The 24,178-nt window shown below is 55.4% G+C and overlaps 1 protein-coding gene across 6 annotated transcripts in view; it reads right to left on the bottom strand.

Annotated features, from left to right (window-relative positions):
* TRAPPC9 (trafficking protein particle complex subunit 9) overlaps window positions 1-24,178 on the bottom strand; it is a 472,116-nt gene that overhangs the window by 88,849 nt on the left and 359,089 nt on the right. For 5 of the 6 annotated variants that reach the window (XM_021088861.2, XM_085021612.1, XM_085021607.1 and 2 more), the window contains 2 exons: window positions 17,890-18,043; window positions 8,066-8,156 (listed from right to left, as the gene is read on the bottom strand). In XM_021088861.2, the coding sequence (XP_020944520.2) occupies window positions 8,066-8,156; window positions 17,890-18,043 (245 nt within the window). Of the gene's footprint in view, window positions 1-8,065; window positions 8,158-17,889; window positions 18,044-24,178 lie in introns of all 6 variants that reach the window. The other variant, XM_085021613.1, reaches the window with a different exon arrangement.

Raw genomic sequence — 24,178 nt, 5'->3', positions numbered from 1 at the left:
AAAAGCGAGAGCTGGTCGACACATTTCAACTCAGTACACTTAAAACAAGGCATAAACCTTCCTTTAAATGTCCATGGAGTAGCCACAAGAAAAACTAACCACAAAGAAACACCAGTAAATCCCAAGAGGTGAGGACAATTCTAACCTGATGACAAAGACACTTAGACTCAAAAGTCATGGGCATCTGGGTGCTCCCACATTAGGGGCAGAGGTATCGACAACTGTAATAGCCTCTTTTTGAATGGATCATTTTACCGTTAAATAGTGTCCTTCTTTGTCTTTCTTTATGGCCTTCATTTTAAAGCCTGATATGAGGATTCCACCTCCCGCTTTCCTGTCTTGTCCATTGGCATGAGATAGCACTGGGAACTCTATCCAGTCACTTGGGATGGAGCACGATGGCAGATAATGTGAGAAAAAGAATGTGTGCGTGTATGTGTGGCTGGGTCACTTTGCTGTACAGCAGAAAATTGAAAGGACACTGTAAACCAGCTATGATGGAAAAAGTAAACATCATTTTAAAAAAATCGCAACAAAATGAGAAAACAAAACAACTATGTTTTAAACAACTCTTGGGATAAAAATGAAATACACTAAAATTGCAGAATGCTTAAAAATATCAAAGATGAAAATTTAATATCAGAACATGATTAAAGCAGTAATCACAGGACAATTCATAGTCATAGATAACTCTATTTATGATAGGAAATTTTAAATAAGTGAATTAAATATCCAGCCCAATAAGTGAGGGGGAAAAATAATATCATAAGCCCAAATAAGGCAAAAGGAATATATTAATAAAGACAGAAGCAAGAATTATTGAATTAGAAAAGAGAAGTAGGATAGATTTGATGAAGAAAGTAGATCATGTGTTAGCCCACTCAATTAAGACAAAGAAGAGGAAGCAAAACATTATATAAAAGAAGAAGCAAAAATAAGGAAAAAACCTCCAGTAACGAGGCAGTTAAATACTTATAGAAGTTTTCTCTTTTTCTTCAAATGAGCTGTAGAAGCTCTTTCTGAAGTCATAACAACAAACACAAAAGATGTTCAATGGGTATAGATTTGATTTATAAGATTAAAAAATTCTAGAGATCTTTTGCATAGTAATAAAAATACAGTTAACACGACGGACCTGTACACTTAAGAAATGGTTCAGATGGCAAATTTGAATTATATGGTTTTTTACCACAATATCTAAATAAACAAATGAATGAAAATGACATTGAAGAGGATTAGTCAAGCAAATATGAAAACATACTGTAAAACCATAATACTTATAAGGGTGATACTGGCTCATGGACAGACAGATTAATGGAAGAGAATCCCAAATTTTCCTAAATGTGTAAGAACATGGCATTGCTTTGTGTGAAGACAGATCATTTATTAAGTGACTTGGGGACAATTAGATAGCTTTCTGGAAAAAGAAAGGGTGCCTCCATGCTTCACTCCTCACACCTTAATAAATAAAAGATTTAAATGGGGAAACAACTGAGCCCACAAAAGTATTAGGAGAATTTTTTTTTTTAATACAAGCTAAACGAGGAAAGTCTTTCTAAGTATGATACCAAAACAGAAGAGATTGCTAAATTTAAAACAAGTATCTTCCGGTTTGACGCACTTCCGGGAGGACCGGCACACTCACACGGATATCTGTCTCACCAGAGTTTATAACAGCAAAGATCACTGAGGACCCATCCAAAGACACAGAGGGAACAAAATTATGATACATCTCCTGCTGGGGTTCGTGAGACTGCAATGACACGGAATGAGATCCAGCATGTCACTAAGCCCTCCCTGGTACCCAAGGAGAGAAACAGACTGTGCCTGTCTCATCTTCACAAAAGAAAACCCCACAGAGGTGCATGCTGCTCACTGAGGGTCCATTTCTAGGCCAGGAGTCTTTCCCTTTGAGGAGGCGGCACAGACAGAGGGGCCTCATCTGAAGGTCAAGCCTGGAATCCCCCCTCACTCTGCCACCCACCTGCTGGTGACGGTGATGCAGTCTTTCTGATTTTCAAGCTCCCCATGCGATTTTGTATTTTGCCTGTGTGTCACTGGGGTGGGGGGACACCGTCTATGGAGGGGGACCCTAGGAGGACACACAGCTCAGTTGTGGGTGCAGGAGCGTGCAGGTGGGGTGGTACGCAGCGTTCCCAGGAGCACCTGAGTGGGCAGAGGACCAGGAGAGATCTCGGGGCACAAGGCAAAGGCCTGGAGGAGAGGCAGTGACAGCAGGGGAGGGGGCCTGGGATGGCGGTGGGAGAGTCCAGAGCACGGGCGCGGAGGCCGGGCCTTCCCAGCCTCATTAACGACCCTCCAGCCCAACCTCGGCACCACGGGAGCCAAGGAAGGGCTTTAAGTAGGAGAGTGACCTCAATCAGGGTGACATTTGGGAGGGGGAGCGACACAAGCAGGGTCAAGTTTGGGAGGGTCACTTGGGCGGCACTGAGCACCCCAGAGGGCAGGGACAGCAGTCTGGGGACAAACTACGTCATCGTTTCACTCACTAGTTTCTCCCATAAAACACAGAATAACACTTATTCCAGCAGGTCGTTATGACGAATCAACCAGGTGATAAAGTCACCTGATACGCTGCATGCAGTGAGTGCTCTATAAATGCAGCTATTCTTATGAGAAAGACGATCCCAAGGAAGCAAGCTCCCAAAGGTGATTTTAAAACCAGGATGTGTGGAACCAAACAGAAGATGGGGGTGCGGGGAGGGGAGAGGAGAGAAACGGGGCCCGGGCACCACGGGGCCAGCACAGCAGCCGAGGCTCTGGGGTTCCCTGGGGACAGTGGTGCCTGCCCTTGGTGGCCGTGAGGACGGGGAAGGCCGCTCACAGAACATGCCTGGCACAGAGGGGCCCAGGGCAGGGCTGCTGCACAGGAGGAGACCCGCTTGTCCCACAGAGTCACTCCCAGGGTGTAGGGGGGAGCAGGAGGGGCCTGGGGCTTTTTCTTTGCGGGTGGGTTTCTGGTTTTCACTTTGTCCTCCTTCAGAGAGACTGTAACTACTTTTAAATCCCGTACACATTTTCTCTACTCCGTAGACATCTACATATTTATATCTGGCAAAGGTGCCAAGGGTTCAGTACTAAACCCCTCGGCTTCCCCGCACCCTCTCTCCGACCGGCTGGGCCTCCGACCAGAGGGCCACCGCCACGGCTGGGCCCAGGCTGACCAGCCTCTCAGGCTCACCAAAACCACACAACTGACCTGGCCCAGCAAACCCGCCCCTGCCCAGGAGCAGATGTTTAGAGATGCAGGCTGTGCTGCCCTCAGCCCAGTGCCGTTGCTAAGCCACCTGGGAAGGAGGCAGAGGGTCAGTGGGCAGCCCAGCTGCCAGGGAGGCCCGGGCCACACGCAGTCACATGTGGCTGCTGACTGCCCTGCAGGATGGTGTGGGGGGGTGGGGGTGGGCCCGGGTCTCTCCTTCCCCAAGGTGTCTGAGATACTGTTAGATTAGCGCCATCTTTCCGCACAAACCTCAGGTTGGAAACCAACTAACAATATCTGCCCCGCCAAGGCCTCCATGTCACATGGTTTGATGAAAGGCCTTTTTGTAGGAGTTGGGGCACCTCCTCCCGCAGAGCCCCAGGAGGCTGGGACCCAGCCCGACTCAGGCACAGGCTAGTCTGGCTGCCGGGCGCTCCAGGATCCGGATACCAGAATGGAGCTGGCAGAGTGCGGGAGGCGCCACTGAGGTAGATGTGGCAACATCCAGACACCATGACGCCCCAGCACCTTCCAAGTGGTTCTGTCCCCAGGGAGGCCCGTGAGCCTCGTCCCAAGCACAGGGCTGGTTCCTTTGTGACAGGCGGCCACAGGCGTCTGGCCTCTGCTCCCTGCCGAGCACCCACCCAGCAAGGATACCCGGCCGCATGCGGAGAGTCTGCTGCCACCGTGTGGGACTGACCAGGAGCACCTGCAAAGCAGAGATCAAGGGCAGAGTCCTCAGCACCTAGGACCCGTCTGGTGCAGGTGGAAAAACCCACCGTCCAAGAATCTACATCTTCCACCTGACTCGGAGCCACGAAAACACCACAAGTCCATCCCTACCTTGCAGAAGGGACAGCAGGGCCACCTCAAGACTTGGGCCAGTTGGACAAACTACGTGGAGAGGTTGGGGGGCCTCGCGCTCTCCAAATGCGAGCGCACCTCCATCCCTGAGGCCGGGCCCCGGGAGACCCCCCGCCAGGCATCACGAGGCCGTTGCTCCCCAGTTGGGTGCTGCCCTGGCACCAAGCGCTGCCCGCACCTCTCAGCTCTGGCTTTGCTCCGTGGCTACCGGGAGGACGTGCGCTGCAAACGCCCCTCCGTGACGTAGCCAACACATGACTGCTATTCACTGGCCGTGGACGGAGGACAGCACAGACCAGGCCACTGTGCATCTGAGACGCTTCAGGAGGAAAGTGCCGTCAGCTGAAGACGGTAGAAGGGGCCCGGCCGTGGGACAGTCCAGTCAGCGTGGGAAACGGCTGAGCCCATCACTCACCACCACCCAGTGGCCATGGAAACGACAGGAACCGGCCCTCCAAACGGGCCGTCAGGAAGCCTGCTGGGCTCTGCACCCTCCCACCCTCACCTGCCCACCCAGAGGAGCAGCCTCCCCCAGTTCATAGGACTGTCCCCAGACAGGAAGGCAGCAGACTCAGGCAGACCCAGGCCCCTCTCCCGTGCCGCCACCCCTCTGTCCTGTCCCCGTCCTGCCTGGAACGCTCAGGCAGGGATGCTCCACACAAGAAACGCACACAACCATGGATCCACCCCAGAATCCCAGCTTCCTCCTCTCCCCCACCGCCACATCCAACTCAATGCCAGTGTCCCTGCTGCCCCAGGCCCAGACCCCCGAGGGGTTAGGAACAGGCTCTCGCCAGATCACAGGCGTCGCCTCAAACCTTCACCCAGGACTTGGTGGCCTCTGCTCTGCAGTTTACACAATGAGAAGCCGAGGCTCAGGGAACCTGTCCACCTGCCCAAGGCAGGCACGCGGCGGGAAGCAGAGGAGCCAGGACTGAGACCCGCCCGTGACAGGTGACGTGGTCTCCATTGCACAAACACTGATGGCTGTGTTCTCCGCCACCGTCTCATAAAACAGCAATGACTGCGCGGCTGAGGGACTGACCCCCAAACAGAAACAGCTCTAGGTACAGCCAGCTTGAGTAACATACATAAGAATGAACACCTCCCCAAAACAGACACACCCAGACACCAGAACAAGGACTGAGTTAGCTTTGCATCCACGCGATGAAATTCTGGGGAAGGCTTTAACAGCATGTGTGAGATGTGATTATAACACGGGGAATATTTATGTTTTGTCAAGGATAAAAAAGGACACAGAAGTACAAATACAGTATAATCATCTCTCTGAACAAACTTTAAGTTGGAGGATAGCAAAAAGACTTAGAAATGCAGATACGGCATTCCCGTGGTGGCGCAGTGTAAACGAATCCGACTAGGAACCACAAGGTTGCAGGTTCGATCCCTGGCCTCGCTCAGTGGGTTAAGGATCCGGCGTGGCCATGAGCTGTGGTGCAGGTCACAGACAAGGCTCGTATACTGTGTTGCTATTGCTCTGGTGCAGGCCAGCAGCTGTGCCTCCAATTCGACCCCTAGCCTGGGAACCTCCAGGTGCCATGGGTTTGACCCTAAAAAGCAAAAAAAGAAATGCAGACAAATGGATTGAAATAGCGACCGTCTGGGGGGCGGGAAAAGGCTAAGCTTCTCTGGAAGATTGTTTCTCGTCGCCCCTGCTTTCTACCATGAGAATAAATACCTGTCCTGAAATGAGCCAGTGGAAAAGTGGGGATTCCAGGGCGGGGAGATGGGCCTCTGAACCTGGCTCCAGGCGGTGCTGGATTAGACCGAGCTGGCCGCGCCCCGGTGTCCTCATTTGGGAGGGGTGAGCCGTGTGCTGGGGTCAGAGGTGATGACGTGAGGGCCTCCCGCCTCGCCTGGCTCATGATATGCACTAGCAGAGGTGGTTTTAAAATAACACGCTCTACCTCTGAGCTGCCCACCTGAGCCTGCTCTATGGCATGGAAAGACGTCTGTCAGCCCAGGTCAAGTAGGCTGGCGTCTGGAAGCACACCTGCCAGGTAAGCAAAGGCCCACCAGGGCCAGGCAGCGTGGGTGATGCGATTTGAACCTGCTCAGGGGGGCTCAGGGGAGCCTTCGCCTGTCCCCTGAGGCATTAGCCCAAGTCACGGGGTGAGGCGCGGTGCCAGTGCCCCGCGATGCTGGCTCCACCACAGAGGTGACGTGGTGGGGAGGGAGGTGACACTCCAATGCCAGAGATGAAGACCTTGCCCCACTGCAGACAGAGGGTGGCCTGGGAGGCCGACAAAACGCCACTGCCATCCCTCTCGGGCCACTGCCTTGCAAGGCTGCTCACGGCAGGGATGAGAAAGTCCTCTCTGAAACCCAGGTTCCCACAAGGCCCATGTCACAGCCTGTGACCAAGAGTCACACAATCACGGATGAAACGGCTTAAGAGGCTCACAAAGGTGCACGTCTTTCGACTTAGTGACTCTGAAACCAGAAAACTGATCTCGTCAGAAAATCAAAGACAAGTGTGGGCCTCAGAACGTTCCCTAGAGACAGCCAGCTTCGGCAAAAATTAAACTACTCACGACACTCCGAGCAGGAAAATATTCGGCACTGTTTCTGGAGGATGTTGATGCCAAGAAGACAGGATCAGGGCAGCGCAGGATGCCCCTGGGAGCCTGAAGGTGCAGCGTCAAGATGCCCACCACTGCGGGCACTGCCAGGAGACCTCCTGGCAGATACACCTTGTGGGTCCCGGTATGTTTGTGTAAAAAGTCTGCATCTTCTCCAGAATAAATTCCCTAACATCTGAATAATTTGCTGACACACTGGTGTGCACCGGGCATGTGACAAGAAAAACACCTGTGAACAGTGTAAACACAGCAAGGCCCCCCAGCCCCCACCCCTGCACCGAATCAGGCCCTCGAGGCCCTGCCTGTGCCTCGGGGGACTGGGAATTCCTTTCTTCTGACTGACATGGTGCCTCGTGTCACTTGTGCCTCCTCCTGGGGGGCGGGATGGGGGTGCTGGTGTCTGACCCTCTGCAGCCACCACGTCAAGTGCAACGTAGATAAGGCTCAGGACTGAGGGAAGCGCCCAGAGGGACAAACAGTGACACATTCTGCAGAAACACCACCCCCTCCTTCCCCTGGGGCTGGACCAGCGATGGGGGGGGGGGGGAATTCCACAGGAGGAGCCCCCAGGGGCTGAGCGCAGTGCCCTCACAGCCACTGGGCTGACACCGCTCACGGGACCCCTGGCAACCTTTAGCCGTGGGAGTGGGAAGCCCAGCAGAGTGGCGTGGCCCCCATGCAGCGCGAGGAGCTCTCACCACCGGAGGGGAGGGAGGGCCAGGAGGAAGGTCTGTCCTTCTCTTTAAGCCCCTGGGATAATTTCCCAGTGTCTCAAGCCTTCACAAGGAGGAGGTCAAGCTAATTAATTAACTGGAGGAAAGACCAGATGCTCACTTACGATGGGGGGTGGGTAGGAGGAAGAAGATACATATGTGTGATTGTTTGCATCCGACCCAAAATAGATGGCATGACAGAATCAGTTCCTGAGCATAAGGAAGACTTTCACTTTAACGCGAGGACTATAGTTACTTTGTTTCTCAACAAAATGTTTCCACTGCTGACCATAAGGCTCAGACTGGGGTGAAAGGTCCACGTGAGACAGGCAGCAGTGGCGCCAATACCTCGTTGGAAGTGCCACCCCAAGGGCTCTCAGGGGCTGAGCACCAGCTGAGCGAAGGTGCTTTGCAAACGAGCTCTTGACACGGACCTGGGGAACGGCTTCGGAGCTGGTCCACACCCTGGCCCCTCCCGCCTCCCCCCACTCGAGATGCACACACATCCGCAGAAGCCACGCCCATGCGACACTGTCCACGACTGGACGCTGAGGGCACCTCCACACCCATGCCCAGGCTGTGCGACAGGACGCCCCAATGTGCACAGCTCAGGCGAGACATGGACGCTGGTGTGGTGCACGTGCGCGGAGGTGACGAGGGGTACTCACCCCACAGCAGAGGAGCCAGCTGCAGGTGTCCCAGGACCAGCTGGTTCAGGAGACCTTCCACGCTCGCCTCGCCTGTGCGCTTCAGAGAGGGGTGAGCATTGTTAAGGAAAACTCAGCTGCTGCCGGACCCCGGGCCAGGAGGAGTTCTAGGCAGGTCCCTAGACAGGTGGGCGAACGTTCCCCTCTTCCCAAGTGATGGTCTGACCAGCCACAGGACATCACCTGAGTGCGTGAAAAACAGGCACACAGACACACGCGGGGCCTCTCGTCCCTCACCCCAATCTGGTAAATTGAGCTGTTACGTGGAAAAGGAAAACCCACTGGGATCATTTTAATCCAACAGCTACTCTTGCTGCGGGGAAATAAAGAAGACGGAGGTTGTTTTTCCTCAAAAGCACGCAAACTGGGGCTCGCTGTTCAATACAACTGAAGGCGTTTCTCTACACGTGTCAGTTTCATGCTGGTTTCACGTCTGTCGGGTTATACATCTTGATGTAATTACACATATTATTACAGACTGGCTCACTTACACAAGTTCACAATGGAGGGAGTCGCAGGGCTTTCAGCAAGTACCGGCGGATAGAGAACCGAGGTTTAGAAGCGCAGAAGATAGATGTCTCCAAGGCAGAGTGCTAAACAGCCAGGGTGGGCACCAGAGACAGACCACAGACCTCCCCTTTCCTACAGAAATTAAAGCCGCACTGCGTAAGTTACAATCGAAAGCGAAGAGTTTAGTTCCTGATGTTCTCTGGTGTTTGGGGAAGTGGTGGAAAGCCCATTTCTTTCTTCCTTTAGTAAGTTAATTGCGCTCAACAACCCAGAGCATGTCTGGGACCAGACAGGCCTGGTGAGAAGCCCTGAGGACGCTGAAACGATTGGCATGAACCTTGAACTTGAGACGCTCACGTTCCAAGAAGAGGACCAGAAGGGAACCCAGTACTGCACCCACCAAGCTGAGGACAAAGCCACGCAGGCAGAGTAGAACCGACAGAGGCTGGGATCGGGGGGTGCCGAGGCACCAAGCGAATGAAGACCAGAGCCCCTGGGGCCCTCCTGCCAGTCAGCGGGCATGTTGGGCTCCCTGTGACCATCAGCTGGTGAGATGCAGGGGCCTGGATGTAGCAGCACTGAGCAGAGCGGAATGTCACCCCTCAAAGAGCCCAGCCGAGCATCCTCTGAAAGCTGTTCCGCCAAGAGGGCTGCCCAAAAGAGCCAGCTGGCCTCACGCAACGACGAGCCTCAGGCTATTGGCATGTGACGCTCAGAAGCCCCCACCTATCTCTCCAGCCCCGGGTCCTTCTTTGGCTACTTTGGACCTGTTTCAATTCTTCCAAAACATCGTGTGCTCCTGCAGCTCCATACCCTCCCCATTCTGCGTCTTTGCTCTTCCCTGCCCTGCCCACTCCTCGCCAGGCTCACCCTTTAGCACTCACCTCAGGCTTTGCTTCCTCCAGGAAGGCCTCTCGGAGCTTCCTCTGCTCCAAAGGCCCTCAGCATCCCCTGGCAACCGTCATTAGATGAGTGCATCTTCGCTCATCTGTCCTCACCACTAACTAGCCTGTGAGCTGTGTGAGGGCAGAGCCCTCGTCCTGGGGCCTAGAACAGTGCCTGGCGTACTGTGGCTGCTCCATGAACAGTGATGACTAAATGAACGCTAGCATGAGAGATGTCCCAGGTAAGTGGTTCGGGGGCCACATTTTTGTGTCGTTTTCTTTGCTGATTCTCTCTGACGTCTTACATGAAATTAAGACATCAGACTATGGCACATGACTCCCTTTTGATAAATAAAAAAGAAAGAAAGAAAATCACGCCAGGCTTTTGAGGCTGATTGCACCACGGTGCCTGCAGAACAGAAACTGGCTAACGAACATGGCCAGGGTGAGGAGCTCCGAAATGATTCGGCAGGAGAACAAGTTAGCGTGCGAATGATTACAAAGTTGCCAAATGGCAGTGATGCTTTGGAAACCATTCCAATAACATATTTCTGTATTAATTTGCTTTCGGACATGAGCCATAAAATTATACAGCTGAGCTAATAAACCTAATTACCTGCACACATATCCCTCTCCCCTTCAGTGCCGTAAGTCACCAAAACAGACTCGCCTGAGCCTGGACACACGAAGGCGACCCAGGCTGACGGGTCGGCTGTGCAGCTGCTTTATCAGCCACTGCTACTGCCCAGATTACAAGAGTATCATGGGGACAGTGGAGGTGGCAGTGGCTCCTATTTCTTAAATACACGGACCCTGGCGTTTGGGGCGAGAGGCGAATAAGGACTGATGACAATGACAATAATTCCTATGAGTATCTCTGCTAGAAAGGGTATTTCCAAAGCGGGTCCCATGAGAGAGGCCCCGTGTGCTTAGCGCGTAGGGTCTCAATTTAAGAATACTTTCAAATGATGGCTTGAGAATAGGGTGGGTGTAAGACCAGGACTGTTATGTCCACTTGAGAGATCTTTTTTAAAAACTCAGGCCCAGGAGGATAACAAGAAAGTGAGCGCACCTAGGAGGTGGCAGGATTGAGGCTGCTGGACCCTAGACCCCACTTTCAGACACTTTACTGTAAACTCTGTGTTGATTCCCTGCAGGAAATGGGAGGCCAGGACCCATCGTCCCCACGTGGCCTGGGCCCAGCGAGGACACCCTGCTGCTGTGACCTGAGGCACCGCCTGCTGGGAGCAGGGGGCCCAGCCAGCCTCCTTCCTCCAGCCCAAGGGAAAGCCTGCCGGGACCTCTCCATGGTGCTGAAGGGCCTCTCTCCGGTTTAAGCCCTTCCTCGTCACCTGGGACACGGCAATTAAGTTTCCGAGTCAGTCCCTGGGCTCTTGCCTCCAAGGTCTACTCCTGTCCCTTAAAGGGCAGGGATGGTGACACTGCAGGACAACTGCAGACCACCACTGGTGCCAACCCAAGCTTTGCAAGTCTCCTGGCCACACGTATGAGCATTGATTGACAAGCCCTGGGCGCCTGCACCAGAAGGCAAGTCAAGTTTCCAGCGCAGTTCACCCAGCTCATGCTCTGCCTCTGGAGCCACCATTGGCCACTTCAAGCGCCCTCCAAGGAACCACACACTCGTTCCTCAGTGCCCTCCGCACCTGCCGCTTCCGGCCTCGAAGCCCCCGCTGGGTTACCTGGAGCCACTGCAGGTCACTCCAGGTCACTCGCGTCTTCTGCCTATCACGACTCCTCCCTGGAGGGGGTGAGTCACAAGGCCCCGGCTCAGCTGAAACTTCTGCTGCCACCCCACCTGCCCAACTGCTTGGCTACTTATGTTTGCAAACCAGTAAGAAAGGACTGCTTGTGGCTCCCAAACTGGGAGCATAAGGGAGGGTGTCCCCGGTCAGCAGCTCTGCGCCCAGTACACAGTAGGTGCTTCTCACTGAGCACATGCTCCGCACTTCTTACCAACAGATCGTCTCGGCCCTCACACACTCTCAGGTCGAGGGAGCCCTTCAGGCAGTCCTCCTCTTCCTCCTCCTCCTCCTCGAGCTGCAGGGCCAGGAGGGGAGCGGAGGAGGGTACAGCTCGGCTCTTGTGCTCGAGGCGCAGCCCCGTCCCTGCTCTGACTTCCTGGCCGTTCCCCACGCATTCCCACCGAGGCGCATCTCCAGCCCACAGTGCAGCAGACAGACGGGGCCAGGATCTCACCTTCGAGGTGGCTCCAGGGAACACACCTTGGTACCACGGGACCTAGGGAGGCAGCTTGCTGAGGGCAGAGTCCCTTGGACCCCAGATCACTCACTTTCCCTCCTGTGAGGTGACCCATGAGGTTCTGGGAGGGGACACGATATGGGCTTGTCCCAACAGATGAGATGGTGGTGTTTGGTTCCAGGACAGCATGGCACGTGTGATGGGGTCCCCTTGGTGCCCTGACTCCTGCGTGCCCCAGCCTAGAACCCTCTTCAGCCTCGTCTTTCTGGGGACCACCAGCCATTCCTGGAGCCTGAACGTCACTCTTTTGGGACGTCCTCCAAGATGCAGCCCTGCCCCAGCAATCACCCCTTCTCCCCCGTCCCCAGGAATGCTGCGCCCCGCAGCCTGCTGACCCCACACTTGCCCCTGAGGTGTGCCTCTGCTCCCCACTCCCAGCCTGGGGACCTGGTTCAAGCCAGGGGTATCAATACCTATGACGGGGCAGTGGTAGCTGCAGGGGACAAAAAGACCAAACAAGATGAGCCCCTTTCTACTTTGAAGAAGCTCAGTCTACTGTGCAGGGATCATATCTTAGCATGATTAGTCACCCATCGCTGTTAATTAAACTTCATCCAAGCCTGTGCAGAGCGTTTTTTGTTTACAAATGTTTTCATGCATGTCGTCTCACTTAATCTCCTATGTGTCTTGAGAACCATGGATATTTGTTTCCAAATCTTTGCAAAACACAGCCAGATGCAAAGAAAATGCAGAAAGTCGATAAACTAGCTTCCCTCTCATTTCCTGCTAGTCCATGAGCGAAGCAGGAAATATCTGGTAACAGCACGGCTACCAAAGGACAGTTTGAAAGCAGGGGGCAGCTTTTGAGACGCTGCTTGTGCTAATGGGGCTGAAGTTTACCATGACCCAGTCTGAGACTCCAGAAGAAAATGACTGTTCAATCAAGCCATCCCTTGGGTAGCACTCAGCCCAGTGGGTGGCAGGCCTGGGTTCTCACACGGAAGAAGGGAGCGCAGGGCTCCTGACACCTGCTTGTTCCCCGCGATCTACGGAACAGGAGACCCAGCCCCAAGCGTCCCAGAGTGGGGAGCTTGACAGGAGCAAGCCTGCACCTCGGCCACACCCCCCAGGCAGAAGAGCTGTCCGCACCCCACATGCCGGCTCTAGTATGACAACCACAGGTGCAGGGACTTCGCCCAGCCCCACTTCAGCTCAAATAAATTAGCAAATTGTCATACCCAGAAATTACACTCATGGAAAGGCTGCTCTCAGGGATTAACAAGCCTCTTTCCCATGACTGCCTTTCCCAATTTGCGTCGTGAACTCTGTGCACACGGGTGCTGGCTGTTCTCACCCCGGCGGGAGCGCCACCATCTCAACTGGGCTCCCCAGACAGAAAATGCCATGCAGCACCATGAGCTGCCTGGGGAGAGTCTGCGAGTCTGGCTGGGCGAGAACACTTGAGTCCCGTGATGGAGGGCAGGCTAGGTGGAGAGAGCCCTGCAGGAGGCGTGCGCTCAGACGTAGCGAGGAATGCTACGTCCCCTGGGCTCCATCCAGGAGAGGGAGGTAACCTGAGGCCCGGATGGAGACCAGATGCTCTTTTGCTCTTCTTTCCAGCACAGAGTGAGAGCACAGACTCTGCAGCCAGGCAGCGGGGTACAGACCCCAGCTCTGCCACTTACTGGCTGGTGATCTGAAACAAGTCAGCCTCACACAACCTCAGTTTTCTCATCTACAGAATGTGGATAAAAACTACTTTATAGGCGTTCCTGTCATGGCTCAGCAGAAACAAATCTGACTAGCATCCATGAGGATGCAGGTTTGATCCCTGGCCTCGCTCAATGGGTTAAGGATCTGGTGTTGCCATGAGCTATGGTGTCGGTTGCAGACATGGCTTGGATCCCATGTTGCTGTGGCTCTGGTGTAGGCTGTCAGCAACAGCTCCAATTAGACCCCTAGCCTGGGAACCTACATATGCCATGTCTGCTATGGGCAAATTCTCCTCATTGGAGGGAATGCAGTCATGGAGACTGAGAAGCTGGGCATGGCCATATGCCAGGTCACCTGTCCTGGCGGTCACCAAACTGAGGGCACTGTGCCTAAAGTCTTGTAGGTTTTGCTTATGAAACCCAAGTTAAAAACTGATGACAGATGTCACAGCCACTCTGGAGCTTCTGGTGTCTATAAAGAGCAACTGTGAGGCCAAACACAACCATAACTCAGCAGCACAGCCCCGGAAAGCAGCCCCTCCAGGGGGAACGGCCCTGCTCTCAGAGAAGAGCCCCCCCCAACCCCGCTCCACATCCTGCTTCCTGTATTTACAGTAAGAGCCCTCTGCAGTGGGCAAAGACATCCCTGGCAGTCAACTCTCAGATACCCAGTTTGCCTTCGGGCTCCTTGAGCCTCTACCTCACCCTCGAATCAGCCAGATGGTTACCAATGAACCCCAGCAGAAGGTGGAGATGTGTGCTTATCAGAACACCTGGCAGCGAGGTACCCAGATGGTCCAGGCCACCAGCTTCGTGGGGCTCAGCTGAACTGTGCACCCGGCTCTTGTCGGAAAACCTGTACGGGGCTGGATAGGTCAGCAGGCATTGCGCCAGCCCCTGAAATGCTCTCCAAAGGGAGATTTGCAACAAAAGCAAGGGAGACGAGAAGGGGTGCTGGCACCGAGCTTTTTGCTCCAAGCGTCTCCTGCATCTGTTCCCACCACAGACCGTCTGTCCAGGGCTGCCCCCTGGAAAGGGAGCCAGCCTTCAGCTAAGACTCATCCTGCTGGCTACAAACTCCCTTCCTACATTCACACAGCTCAGCACCGTGCAGTCAAGCTGGTGACCATGTGGCCGGCTGTATCAATGAAAGGGACACCACTCACACAGCAAAGGGTTTCAATACCTACACGCTCTGGATTACACACAGCCCTGCGGTGGGAGGAGAGCCCGCCCGCGCCCCGCTGGGGCAGGTGCCACACCCGATCGTGCTCATCTCAGTGTCCCCGCTGCTTGGCACAGCCCCCAGCATGGTGGAGGTCAACAGGTCACAGCGGCGGACGTGACCCGACCTCAAGAACAGCCCAGCTTGGCAAGTGGGACAGTCTTGGGAAGAAGACAAACTTCCTGTGTGTTGGAAACGAAGAGTTTAGTGCCCAGAGGTGTGGGCACTCAAAGGAAGGGCAGCTCCGGCGGGGAGAGGCAGCAGGCTCCGGGGAACAGCGCCCGGGGGGATGACCCGCCCCTGCTCTGACCCTGACGCCTGTTTCTCCTCTGAGTCACCGTGTAGTGTAGCTTCCAAACGTCCCCACGGGGTCTGCGGTACCTGCTCAGCAGCTCCCAGCAGCTCCCAGGGCGTTTCTCACCCTGCCTTACAGTGGAAACTGCCTCTGAGCTCAGAGGAGAGAGGGGAGGGGCCGGCCGTGACCCCCTTAGCCTTCCTCCAGCCTCTGGTCCTCGCCTTCTAATGGGGTTAGGTTGGCTACCACAACTCTTATGTCCTTGGAAAACTATTATCAAAAACGTACTGAAATGGGGAGTTTCCTGGTGGCTCAGCAGTTAAGGATCCAGCATTGTCACCACTGGGGCTTAGGTCGCTACAGTGGGGCGGGTTTGATCCCTGGCCCCCAACTTCCTGCATGCTGTGGGTGCCAGCAAAACAGAAAAAGAAAATGTACTGAAGTGGCTCGGGGCTTCTCTCCCTTCAGCCTTGATTCTTTTAAGAAGTTGACGTCCCTGTTTTCTCTGTTGGATTAATAATTCATGCGGCAAATCCTTATTGAAGCCCTGCCGTGTGCCAGGCCCACCTGTGTCCCAGATTTACTGATTGTGTCGCTGCGGGCGGATCCAAGTAAAGAGAATTAACGCAGGGGCAGCCCCTCCTCCCTCCCGCCTCCGAGCTGGCAATGACATCTGCCATGGGATGAAGAGCAGACTTCTGCTTTGTAAACCCAAATTCAAGCAGATGGAAAGACCAAAGATTGAATCGGCTAATTATTTCATTATGCATTTTAATATTTTCTCAATATTTAGACTTTATAAAAAAAACCTTGAGCCTAATTTGACACCCATCCGTAAGTAACAAGAACAGCCCGTATGTAGCAGGTGAGGCCGGATAGACGTGGCTCCTGCAGTAGGTATGTGTCTAGAGCCAGGTAAACGGCAGGGGTGCCGGGAGCCCCAGAGCCTCTCTGCTTGGCTGATGGGGTCTACGTTTTATTGTTTTCTGTGCTGGGCCCTGGAGAGGCCCCCGCCCGGGGGAGGGGCAGACACAGAAATGGCACTTACAGTGCAGGCTCTGAGTCCTCTTCCCCCTCCCCCTCCTCCCTCCGCTGCCAAAGACAAGGCTTAAGCTCTGGGTCCTGCCTACAGCAGCTTGTGAACGTGACCTCCAGCACAGCCTTGAGGATTTGTCTTTCCGTCCCCAGTAAACCCCGCCTATGTTTTCAGGTCCCTCCTCTCGTCTGCCCTCCCCACTGCTCTGAGGACGGTGCGAGGCTTTATTGCCAGGAGCCTAGTAACTTGAGCAGGAGACCCCACAGGCTACCCTGGGGAGGCAGGATGCCCACCTCCATGGGCACGGGGGGACCTCGTGTGGAGGCGGCGGCGCAGGGCAGGTGGTCACCCAGGTGAGCACCAGGGCCTGCAGTGGCTTCAACCCTGAAGTGCGCTAGTTCGTTGGGAGGTGCGAGCCCCTGCACGACCCCCCTGTGGGGCTGGAGCTGGCCGTGAGGCCTTGCGGGCCACCCCACCTCCCGGCTGGACTCCAGGTGAGTCGGCGTACCCTGCCGAGAACCCCTCTCCCCAGGGGAACAAGAGCGCTGACCAGAGAGATGTGGCAGAGTGAGCGGAGATGGCGGATGCAGCGGCCTGGTACCCAGGCAGGTGCCACCCTCCTTCCTTCTGTGCTCCATCTCCCTGCTCTGTCTCCCTGCCCCCTCAACCAGTGCCAGCCGACCAGACCTTGGCCTTGGGCTGGGCCGGGGGACCAAGGAAAGGGCCAGCCCGGACATCGCCACCTTTTACTTCTCTCTCTACGAAAGCTAAGTGCCTGACAGACTCCCAGGCGTTCTGTTTTTAGTGTCTGGTCCCCAAAGCCTCCATCTATCATGCTTTTTGTCACAAGCTCCTCAGGGACAGGGGTCTGGTCTACCAAGCCCAAATGCACGCTAGCTGCCACAAAGAGACTTGTCCCAGTCCTGGAAACTGTGCCTCCTGTAGCCTAAGGATGTTTCCAGAAGCCAGGAACACACTCTGGGATGATCCAAAACCATGCAAGAGCCGTGAGCATCTCAGGCACAGAATCAACGTGTGAACAAGATAAACGACAGACATGCCCTCAGAGCTGCCTCTTCCTGGGAGACACCCTCCGAGCAAGCCGGCCTCGGGCACCTCGGGAACTGGGGGCATTTCCCACTCGCGTCCCCTTGAAAAACTTCTGCTCATCCTTAAAAAGCCCGCTCTAATGTCACCGCCTCTGTGGAGCCTTCCCAGGTTACCCAGCGGCTTCATCCTCTGAACCTCCCAGCTCTTGGCACGACGCTGTCGCAGCTCCCCAGCAGGGCACTCGGGCCTCAGATGATGTGCATCCCTTGCAGGCCACGCAATCGCACCCAGACCCCACTCTGGATGGCAGCCTCCCCGGCGGCTCGCAAATACCCTCCCCACAGCAGGCGCTCCGTGAAATTGCTGAAAAGACACATCGGTGAACGAGTGAACCTCCCCCTCTTCCCACCACGTGTCTCCCAGGCATCGATCTGAAGCCCCGAGCAGGACCAGCAACTTGTACGACACAGGCCTCCTAAACCCCGTCTTTCAAACGCATCTCCGGGCCTTGGTACGGCCCGATTCAGTGTCCTAGACCATCTCAACCTGCGTGCAGCTGCCACCATGTGGGACCCTGGTACAGCCTGTCACTAAGGCGAATGTCACCGCTGACAGGAAACACGGGACCCGAGATGAGAGCGGGGCGGGGCCCGAGGAGGCCTTTGCTCAGCCCGAACCAACACTTCCCTCGGGGGGGCCTGGACCTGGTGGGAGAGCAGGAAAATGCCCATGCTTTGGGCCATCTCTCCCTGCCGTGCCGTTTCTGAGTTATTTGCGGCTGACGTTCGATCGCTGACCCCTGGGCCCCCCTCCATGGTCCTGAGGTCCAGGGTGGGCACTGGGCAAAGGATATGATGGTCCAGCGGATGCCGAGCTTGCTGTTGATCTCCAGGCCTCGGGCTTCTTGCCGCTCCTCCTCCAGCTGCTTGGAATTTGCCGGCTGCCCCTTCTCCTCAGGGGACTCTGGGAAGCTCTCAAAGTTGAACTTGTCCACTTGAATAGCCATTCTAAGAGAAGGGAGAGACACAGCAGAGAATGAATCGGGAGGGCAATTTCTTCTGTGGGCTGTTGGAGAATCAGCACAAGGCCACATGAGGCAGGATAACGAATCATTATTAGTCATTCATAATGGATTCGTTCCAAGAAAGTCAAATAACTGCCTCCCAGGGTAGCACTGGCTTCAGAGCTGGTTCAACACAGTTCAGCACTGAAGGCACATCAGAGTCCGACCTCAGAGAAGACTGGTGGACCCCGGAAGGAAGTCTGACGTCTGGAACAGAGCGAGGCGGACAGGAACCAAGGCGGAGAACCGCCAAGAAGACTGGCAGGTACCGAGCCCCGGGGTCCCCGGGCCCAGTGGGAACGGCAGCCTCGTCATCATCAGAGCCCTGCCCGCCAGCCCGCGTTCCATCCTCAGCCAGATGGACTTGCTCATACACACCACGGCCTCCAGCCACACGGCGCCCGCCTGCCCGCCTCCGGCCCCCACACCCAGCAGCCCACGCTCCCTCAGGTTTCTGTTCGGGTGTCACATCCTCTCCGAAGCCTCCCCGCCTGCTGCTGGGTCCAGCACTCTCCACCTGCTGGCAGTTTCCAGAACACACCAGGCTCCTTCTCCCTGAGCCTTTGCGCCCACGGCTCCCCACGCGGGAATGCTCCCCTCCTGACCCTTGGCACAGCCGGGGCCTCTCATCCTTCAGAGCAGAGCTGCAGAAAGGCCTCCCCGGGCCCCCTCTCACCCTCTCCCCTGGCTCTCCGTTGCAGCGTTTAATCTATTTCTGCCATAGGTTTATCGTCGGCTGTAAATATTTACTCCTGGATTACTTAACTGTCTGTCAATCCTACCGGAATTCCGCTCCCTGAGGGCAGAGAGCCTCCTGTCTTGTTTACCAGCGTTTCTCAGACCTGGAAGAATGCCCGCCTGGCACCCTGCAGTCACCCGGTAAACAGTTCAAAGAAATGAAGGCGTGACCAAGACCCTTTCCTAACACCCCAGCCAGGGCTCACCTCCGCCCGCTCCCGGCTGCCCAGCCCACACCTGTGCCCACATTCAGCTGTGTTCCCAGGTCTGTGCACCTGGTTTGTAGACAGCTGGCAGCACGTGCACACCTGGAGGCCCCAACTACCTGCCACAGCCTGACTCTGCGCCGACACCCCCCCCCCCCCCCGGCAGTCCCACCAGGGGGGCGTCTTACTGATGTGTGAAATCCCACCTCTTCGCAGGAAATCTGGCAGAGAGTAGTTACTCAATAAAGTGTGATAGAAGTTCCTGTTGTGGCTCAGCAGGTTACTAACCTGACTCGTATCCATGAGGATGCGGGTTTGACCCCTGGCCTCGCTCAGTGGGTTAAGGATCCAGCGTCGCCGTGAGCTGCAGTACAGCTCTCAGATACAGCTCAGATCCCACATTGCTGTGGCTGTGGTGCAGGCTGGCAGCTGCAGCTCCGATGTGACCCTTAGCCTGGGAACGTCCATAGGCCGCAGGTGCGGCCCTAAAAAGCAAAACAACAACAACAGCAAAAACTAAAACAAAACGTGTTCCATGGATGGACGAAGGAAGACAGGGAGGAAGGGCGGGGGGTTCCTTCAAGGCAGGACTTGAAGATGACTGAGTCGGTCAGACCACAGACAACAGTAGGTATTTTATTTTATTGCATAGGCTGGGATATGGCCAAAATATTCAGCTGAACCCCAGCATGCTCTAACCGGCCTTTGGAGCAGGACCTGGTATTCAGAGGTCCAACAGCCATGGCAGCTTGGAAAGAACTACTGGAATATCAGTAAATCAACAGCATTTGGCCAGGAGCGTAATGTTTAAGGGTCAGCTCCCCAGGAGTCAGAGGTGATTCTGTGTAAGTGCAGAAGGGGTGCGTTCCAAAGCAAGAACCACATTCAAAAAATTACATTTACTGTACTTTGCTGATTACAAAAATAAACAGGTTTACTGTAAAAGTTGGAAAATGGAGAAAAGCATGCAAAAGAAAAGGCATTCCGAGTCATACACTCTGAGGTGGACTTTTCTAAGTATGTATATTTTAACGTAGTTTAAGTCACTATATATGTATACATATAAATAATTATGTAAGTATTCAATACACATGTACACACAAACATACACACAATTTAAAGACTTGCTTTATTCTGTTACTATATGACAAACATCTTCCCATCATTAAAAATTAGTCTGCCTATACTATGGCTGTATCATAATTTACCTAACAATTCCCCTATTTTTCATATTCTCAGGTAGTTTCCATTCTTTAAAAAAATCACGGTTGGAAAAAACCATCACAGACATCTCTGTGCTTAAATTTCTTTCCTGCATCTATGACCGTCTGAATCCATTCCAGGAGTTCCCGCTGCGGCACACTGGGTTAAGGATCCAGTGTTGCCAAACCCGTGGCCTAGGTTGCAGTTTGGCTCGGATTCAGTCCCTGGCCTGGGAACTTCCACATGCCGCGGGTGTAGCTGAACAAAAAGAAAAAGAAACACATTTCTAGGGAGTTCCTGTCGTAGCGCAGCGGAAACAAATCCAACTAGGAACCATGAGGCTGCGGGTTCCATCCCTGGCCTCGCTCGTTAGGTTAAGGATCCAGCATTGCCGTGAGCCGTGGTGTGGGTCACGGATGCATCTCTGATCCAGTGTGGCTGCGGCTGTGGTGCAGGCTGGCAGCTGTAGCTCCGACTGGACGCCTAGCCTGGGAACTTCCCTGTGCCATGGGCACGGCCCTAAAAAGAAAAAAAGAGAAAATCCATTTCTAGAGGTGGATGACTGACTTGAGGGTGAGAAGGAGACCTGGGGGGTTCAGAGACGGGGCCGAGACCCTTCTCAGAGAGGTCCTTCCTGAGCTGCGTGCCCTGAGCAGAGCGGTGGGCGCCCCCTCTGCACCCTGGCCAGTGCCAACGATGATCCGTTGCTGATCGGTGCTAAGAAGAGGCACAGTGCTGCCCACCCATGTTCTCCTCTGCAGGTCTGAGCTGCTCCCGAGGGCGACCTTCATCCAGGAGCCTCCTGGCCATTTATCTGTCCTCCCCTGCGAGTGCAGCTGGGGGGCTTCTAATCCCCACCCGGCAGAAGTCCTGCCTGCTCCCGCATGCCGAAGACAGCCTGAGGCCAACGGGTGCCCTTCAAACAAAAGGTCAGACTGTTTCCTAAGTTTCACTAGAAAGGCCAGTTTCAGCCCATCGTCTGCCATCTCAAAAGGAACGAATAGCGGTCACATCCCAAGACCCAGCCTTCTTGCTGTCGAGGGCAGAGACCCGGCTCTTGGCAGCCTTAGGGTCACAAGCCCCACTGGGACCGCATCTGTGGGACTGCTGGGGGCGCTTTCAAAGGACTTCTGACTGAGCAAGCATCACACTACGTTACTTGCCCCGCCCTTAACGAGAGCGAAGCCAGGTGTGCCCACGAAACAGGTGGGGAGAAGGAGGTGCAGTGAGCCCTGATTACAGGCCCAGCTCTGGGCATTTTAAATACACATTCGTCTTTTTACTGCAGTGGCCCAGGGATGAGTGTGATTTGCTTCCTTTTTATAGAGGCAGTGCAGCTCCGTGAGCGTAAGCCACCTGCCCAGTGTCACAGGCTGGCAGCCCCGTCAGGAGCTGGCCGCTCAGACGCAGCGCTGCTCTGTTTTTGCTTCATCTGGCTCTCCCTTGCTCAGGCAGAGAACCTAAAAGGGAATTATTTCTGCTCATGCTGTTTTCAGAGCTGGCGTGAGACAGAGACCCGGTCACTGTGGAGCCTGCCATCCGCGTGAACCACCACGCTTCCCAAGCTAACAACAGCCCCGGGATGTGTGACGACGCCCCTGAGGTCCCGAAGGCAGCAGTCCCTTCTTGCCCATAGATGATAAGATCGAGGTACTGGGAGCTGAGTAAGTTGGGGCACCCAGCTTAAAATCCTGGAGCCAGGACGGCAAGTCGAGGACCTAAGGATTTTTCTCCCAAACCCCAGAGAAGCACTGCTCCACTCCACGCCTCCCCCGCCACGGTCCTGGGGCCTCGCCACCCTCCTTCTTCCTCCCCAGGACGGGGATGGCAGCTGAGGCTGTAAACGGTTTCCCCAGAGCCAAGTCCTCGCACACGGACCCTCCATCCGCCAGGTCACGCCGCACCACGCCGCACCACGTACGTAGGCCGGTCCCAAGGGCCAGCACGGTTGGCCACGCAGGGGGACTGCCTGGTGCCCTGGGAGGCATCTTTGCTCCAAGTCCTTCCCCGCCCCCGACTGAGGACAGCAGGGCTCCCGGTAGTGCAGCCGCGGGCATAAGCCAGCCGCCCCAGAGGGGACTCGGAGGAGGAGGCCAGTGCCCGTGAGCACCGCGCTTGCAGAGAGAATGAGGTGGAAGGGCCAGGGCCCTGGTGTGTCACGGAGCAGGGACGTGGAGAGCTGCTGGGTTGGGGGTGGAGGCTGCAGGAGGCGGGGGAGACACAGTGGCCCCGGAGGGCAGCCCGAGTCCAGCCCACAGGCATCAAGGTGGCCAGCAGAGAGCACAGAGCAGGGAGCCTCAGCTTGGAAGCAGAGCTCCCAGGCCAGACCCCAGCTCTGCCCTGTCTTGGACACCAGCTCGGGCAGCCCTCCGTCTCTGTGGGATACGATCAGCAGTCCTACCAGGTGGGTGAGAGGTCAGTGTTTTCACTCAATGCCCCCCGACACACACCTGGGCAAGCCAGGCACAGGGATCGGCCCAGGCCGTGGAAGGCTCCAGACCCACTTCCCTAATTAGCAAAAGCCATCTTTCCTGACAATGAGGAAGCCAGGTCGCAACACTGAGTCAGAGCCAATGCGCCGTGTCACGCAGCCCCCCACGGAGAAGCCCATGTGCCTGCTGATCCAGACTCCGTGGGCACAGGGCTCCTCCCTCAGGGCACCAGCTGGTACCGTGAAACCTCCTGAGGGAGGAGGTGAGGCACCATTGGTCAGAGAACAGGGCACACCCTGCACCCTGCACTAGACACTGTCCCAAAGTAACTCGAGCATGGATCCGGGGCTCTGGAGACCCCCAGCCACGCTGGAAAAGGTTATCTCTGGAAATGACACAGAATAGGGCAGCGCAAGCCCACGCAGGAGCGAGGCGAATGCGGGGTCCCCCGTGGCTGGCAGGGGTGGCCAGGGGCTGCACCGTCACGGCCACAGCTCAGTGGCTTCACGCCGTGTGCCAGGATGGCTCTGTGGTCTTCTTTGCTTGTTCCTACTTATTCCAAGTCAAGTCAGGACGTCACGCTCAGGGCAGGAGGCGTGATCACTGTGGTGACTGGCCTGGCTCCCCGTCCAGCTTTCTCAGCAGCGTCAGGATGGAGCCAGGTCCCTGGGGAACAAGCAGAGGCTGGATGTCCGTTTGCCAACCCGGTGAGCCAGTCCCACATGCCAGGCTCTCCTCGTCCCCCAGGACAGTGTCTTCCACGTGCCCCAAAACTTCTCCGTGGCCCGACTTTTTATTTTAATGGCCACACCTGTGGCATATGGAAGTTCCTGGGCCAGGGATTGAATCTGAGCTGTAGCTGCAACAACACCGGATCTTTACCCCACCGTGCCGGGCCGGGGATCGAACCCACACCTCGGCAGCAACCCAAGCTGCTGCAGTCAGATTCATAAGCCCGCTGTGCCATGGCGAGAACTCCCCAACTTCTTTTCATAAAACGGAAAGCAGGCTCTTTGGGTGACTGGTCACTCTGAACAAGTGTGATACGGCGAGTAAACGTGCCTGGCCCTTCTGGGATAAGGACCAGACTTGAATCCCAGACAAGAAGGGGCCCCAGCCACAGGACATCTTCCAAGACAGGACTTCCGCTCTTCTAAAACGCGCCTTCAGAGGCCAGCGCTGCCATGAGGCCTGTCCCAGCACAAACCCTCCCGGCAGAGCAGTCTCGCCTCGCAGGGTAAAACCCTGCACCCAGACTGGGGCTGCTAACCCCCTCCTGTAAGGTTTGGTGCAGCGAGTGTCCAGCACACACACAGCATCCTACCAAGAGGGGCCACGGTCACGCGTGTTAACCCCCCACTACTGATGAGAGACTAAGGTGCTGGCTGGCGAGTTAAGGAAACAGCCTAAGCTGTTCAGGGAAGGGCTGAGACTGGAAGCAAGCACAGTGCGGATGCCCGTCCAGGGTCCCCGCGCCCTCCCGGACTCCTCACCAGACTG

Source organism: Sus scrofa, chromosome 4, assembly GCF_054392235.1.
Source record: "Sus scrofa isolate SSC_HxYL_T2T_F1_AM1 chromosome 4, Sscrofa_HxYL_maternal_Yorkshire_Landrace_v2.0, whole genome shotgun sequence".
NCBI lineage: Eukaryota > Metazoa > Chordata > Mammalia > Artiodactyla > Suidae > Sus > Sus scrofa.
This window is presented reverse-complemented; position numbering and strand designations above follow the sequence as displayed.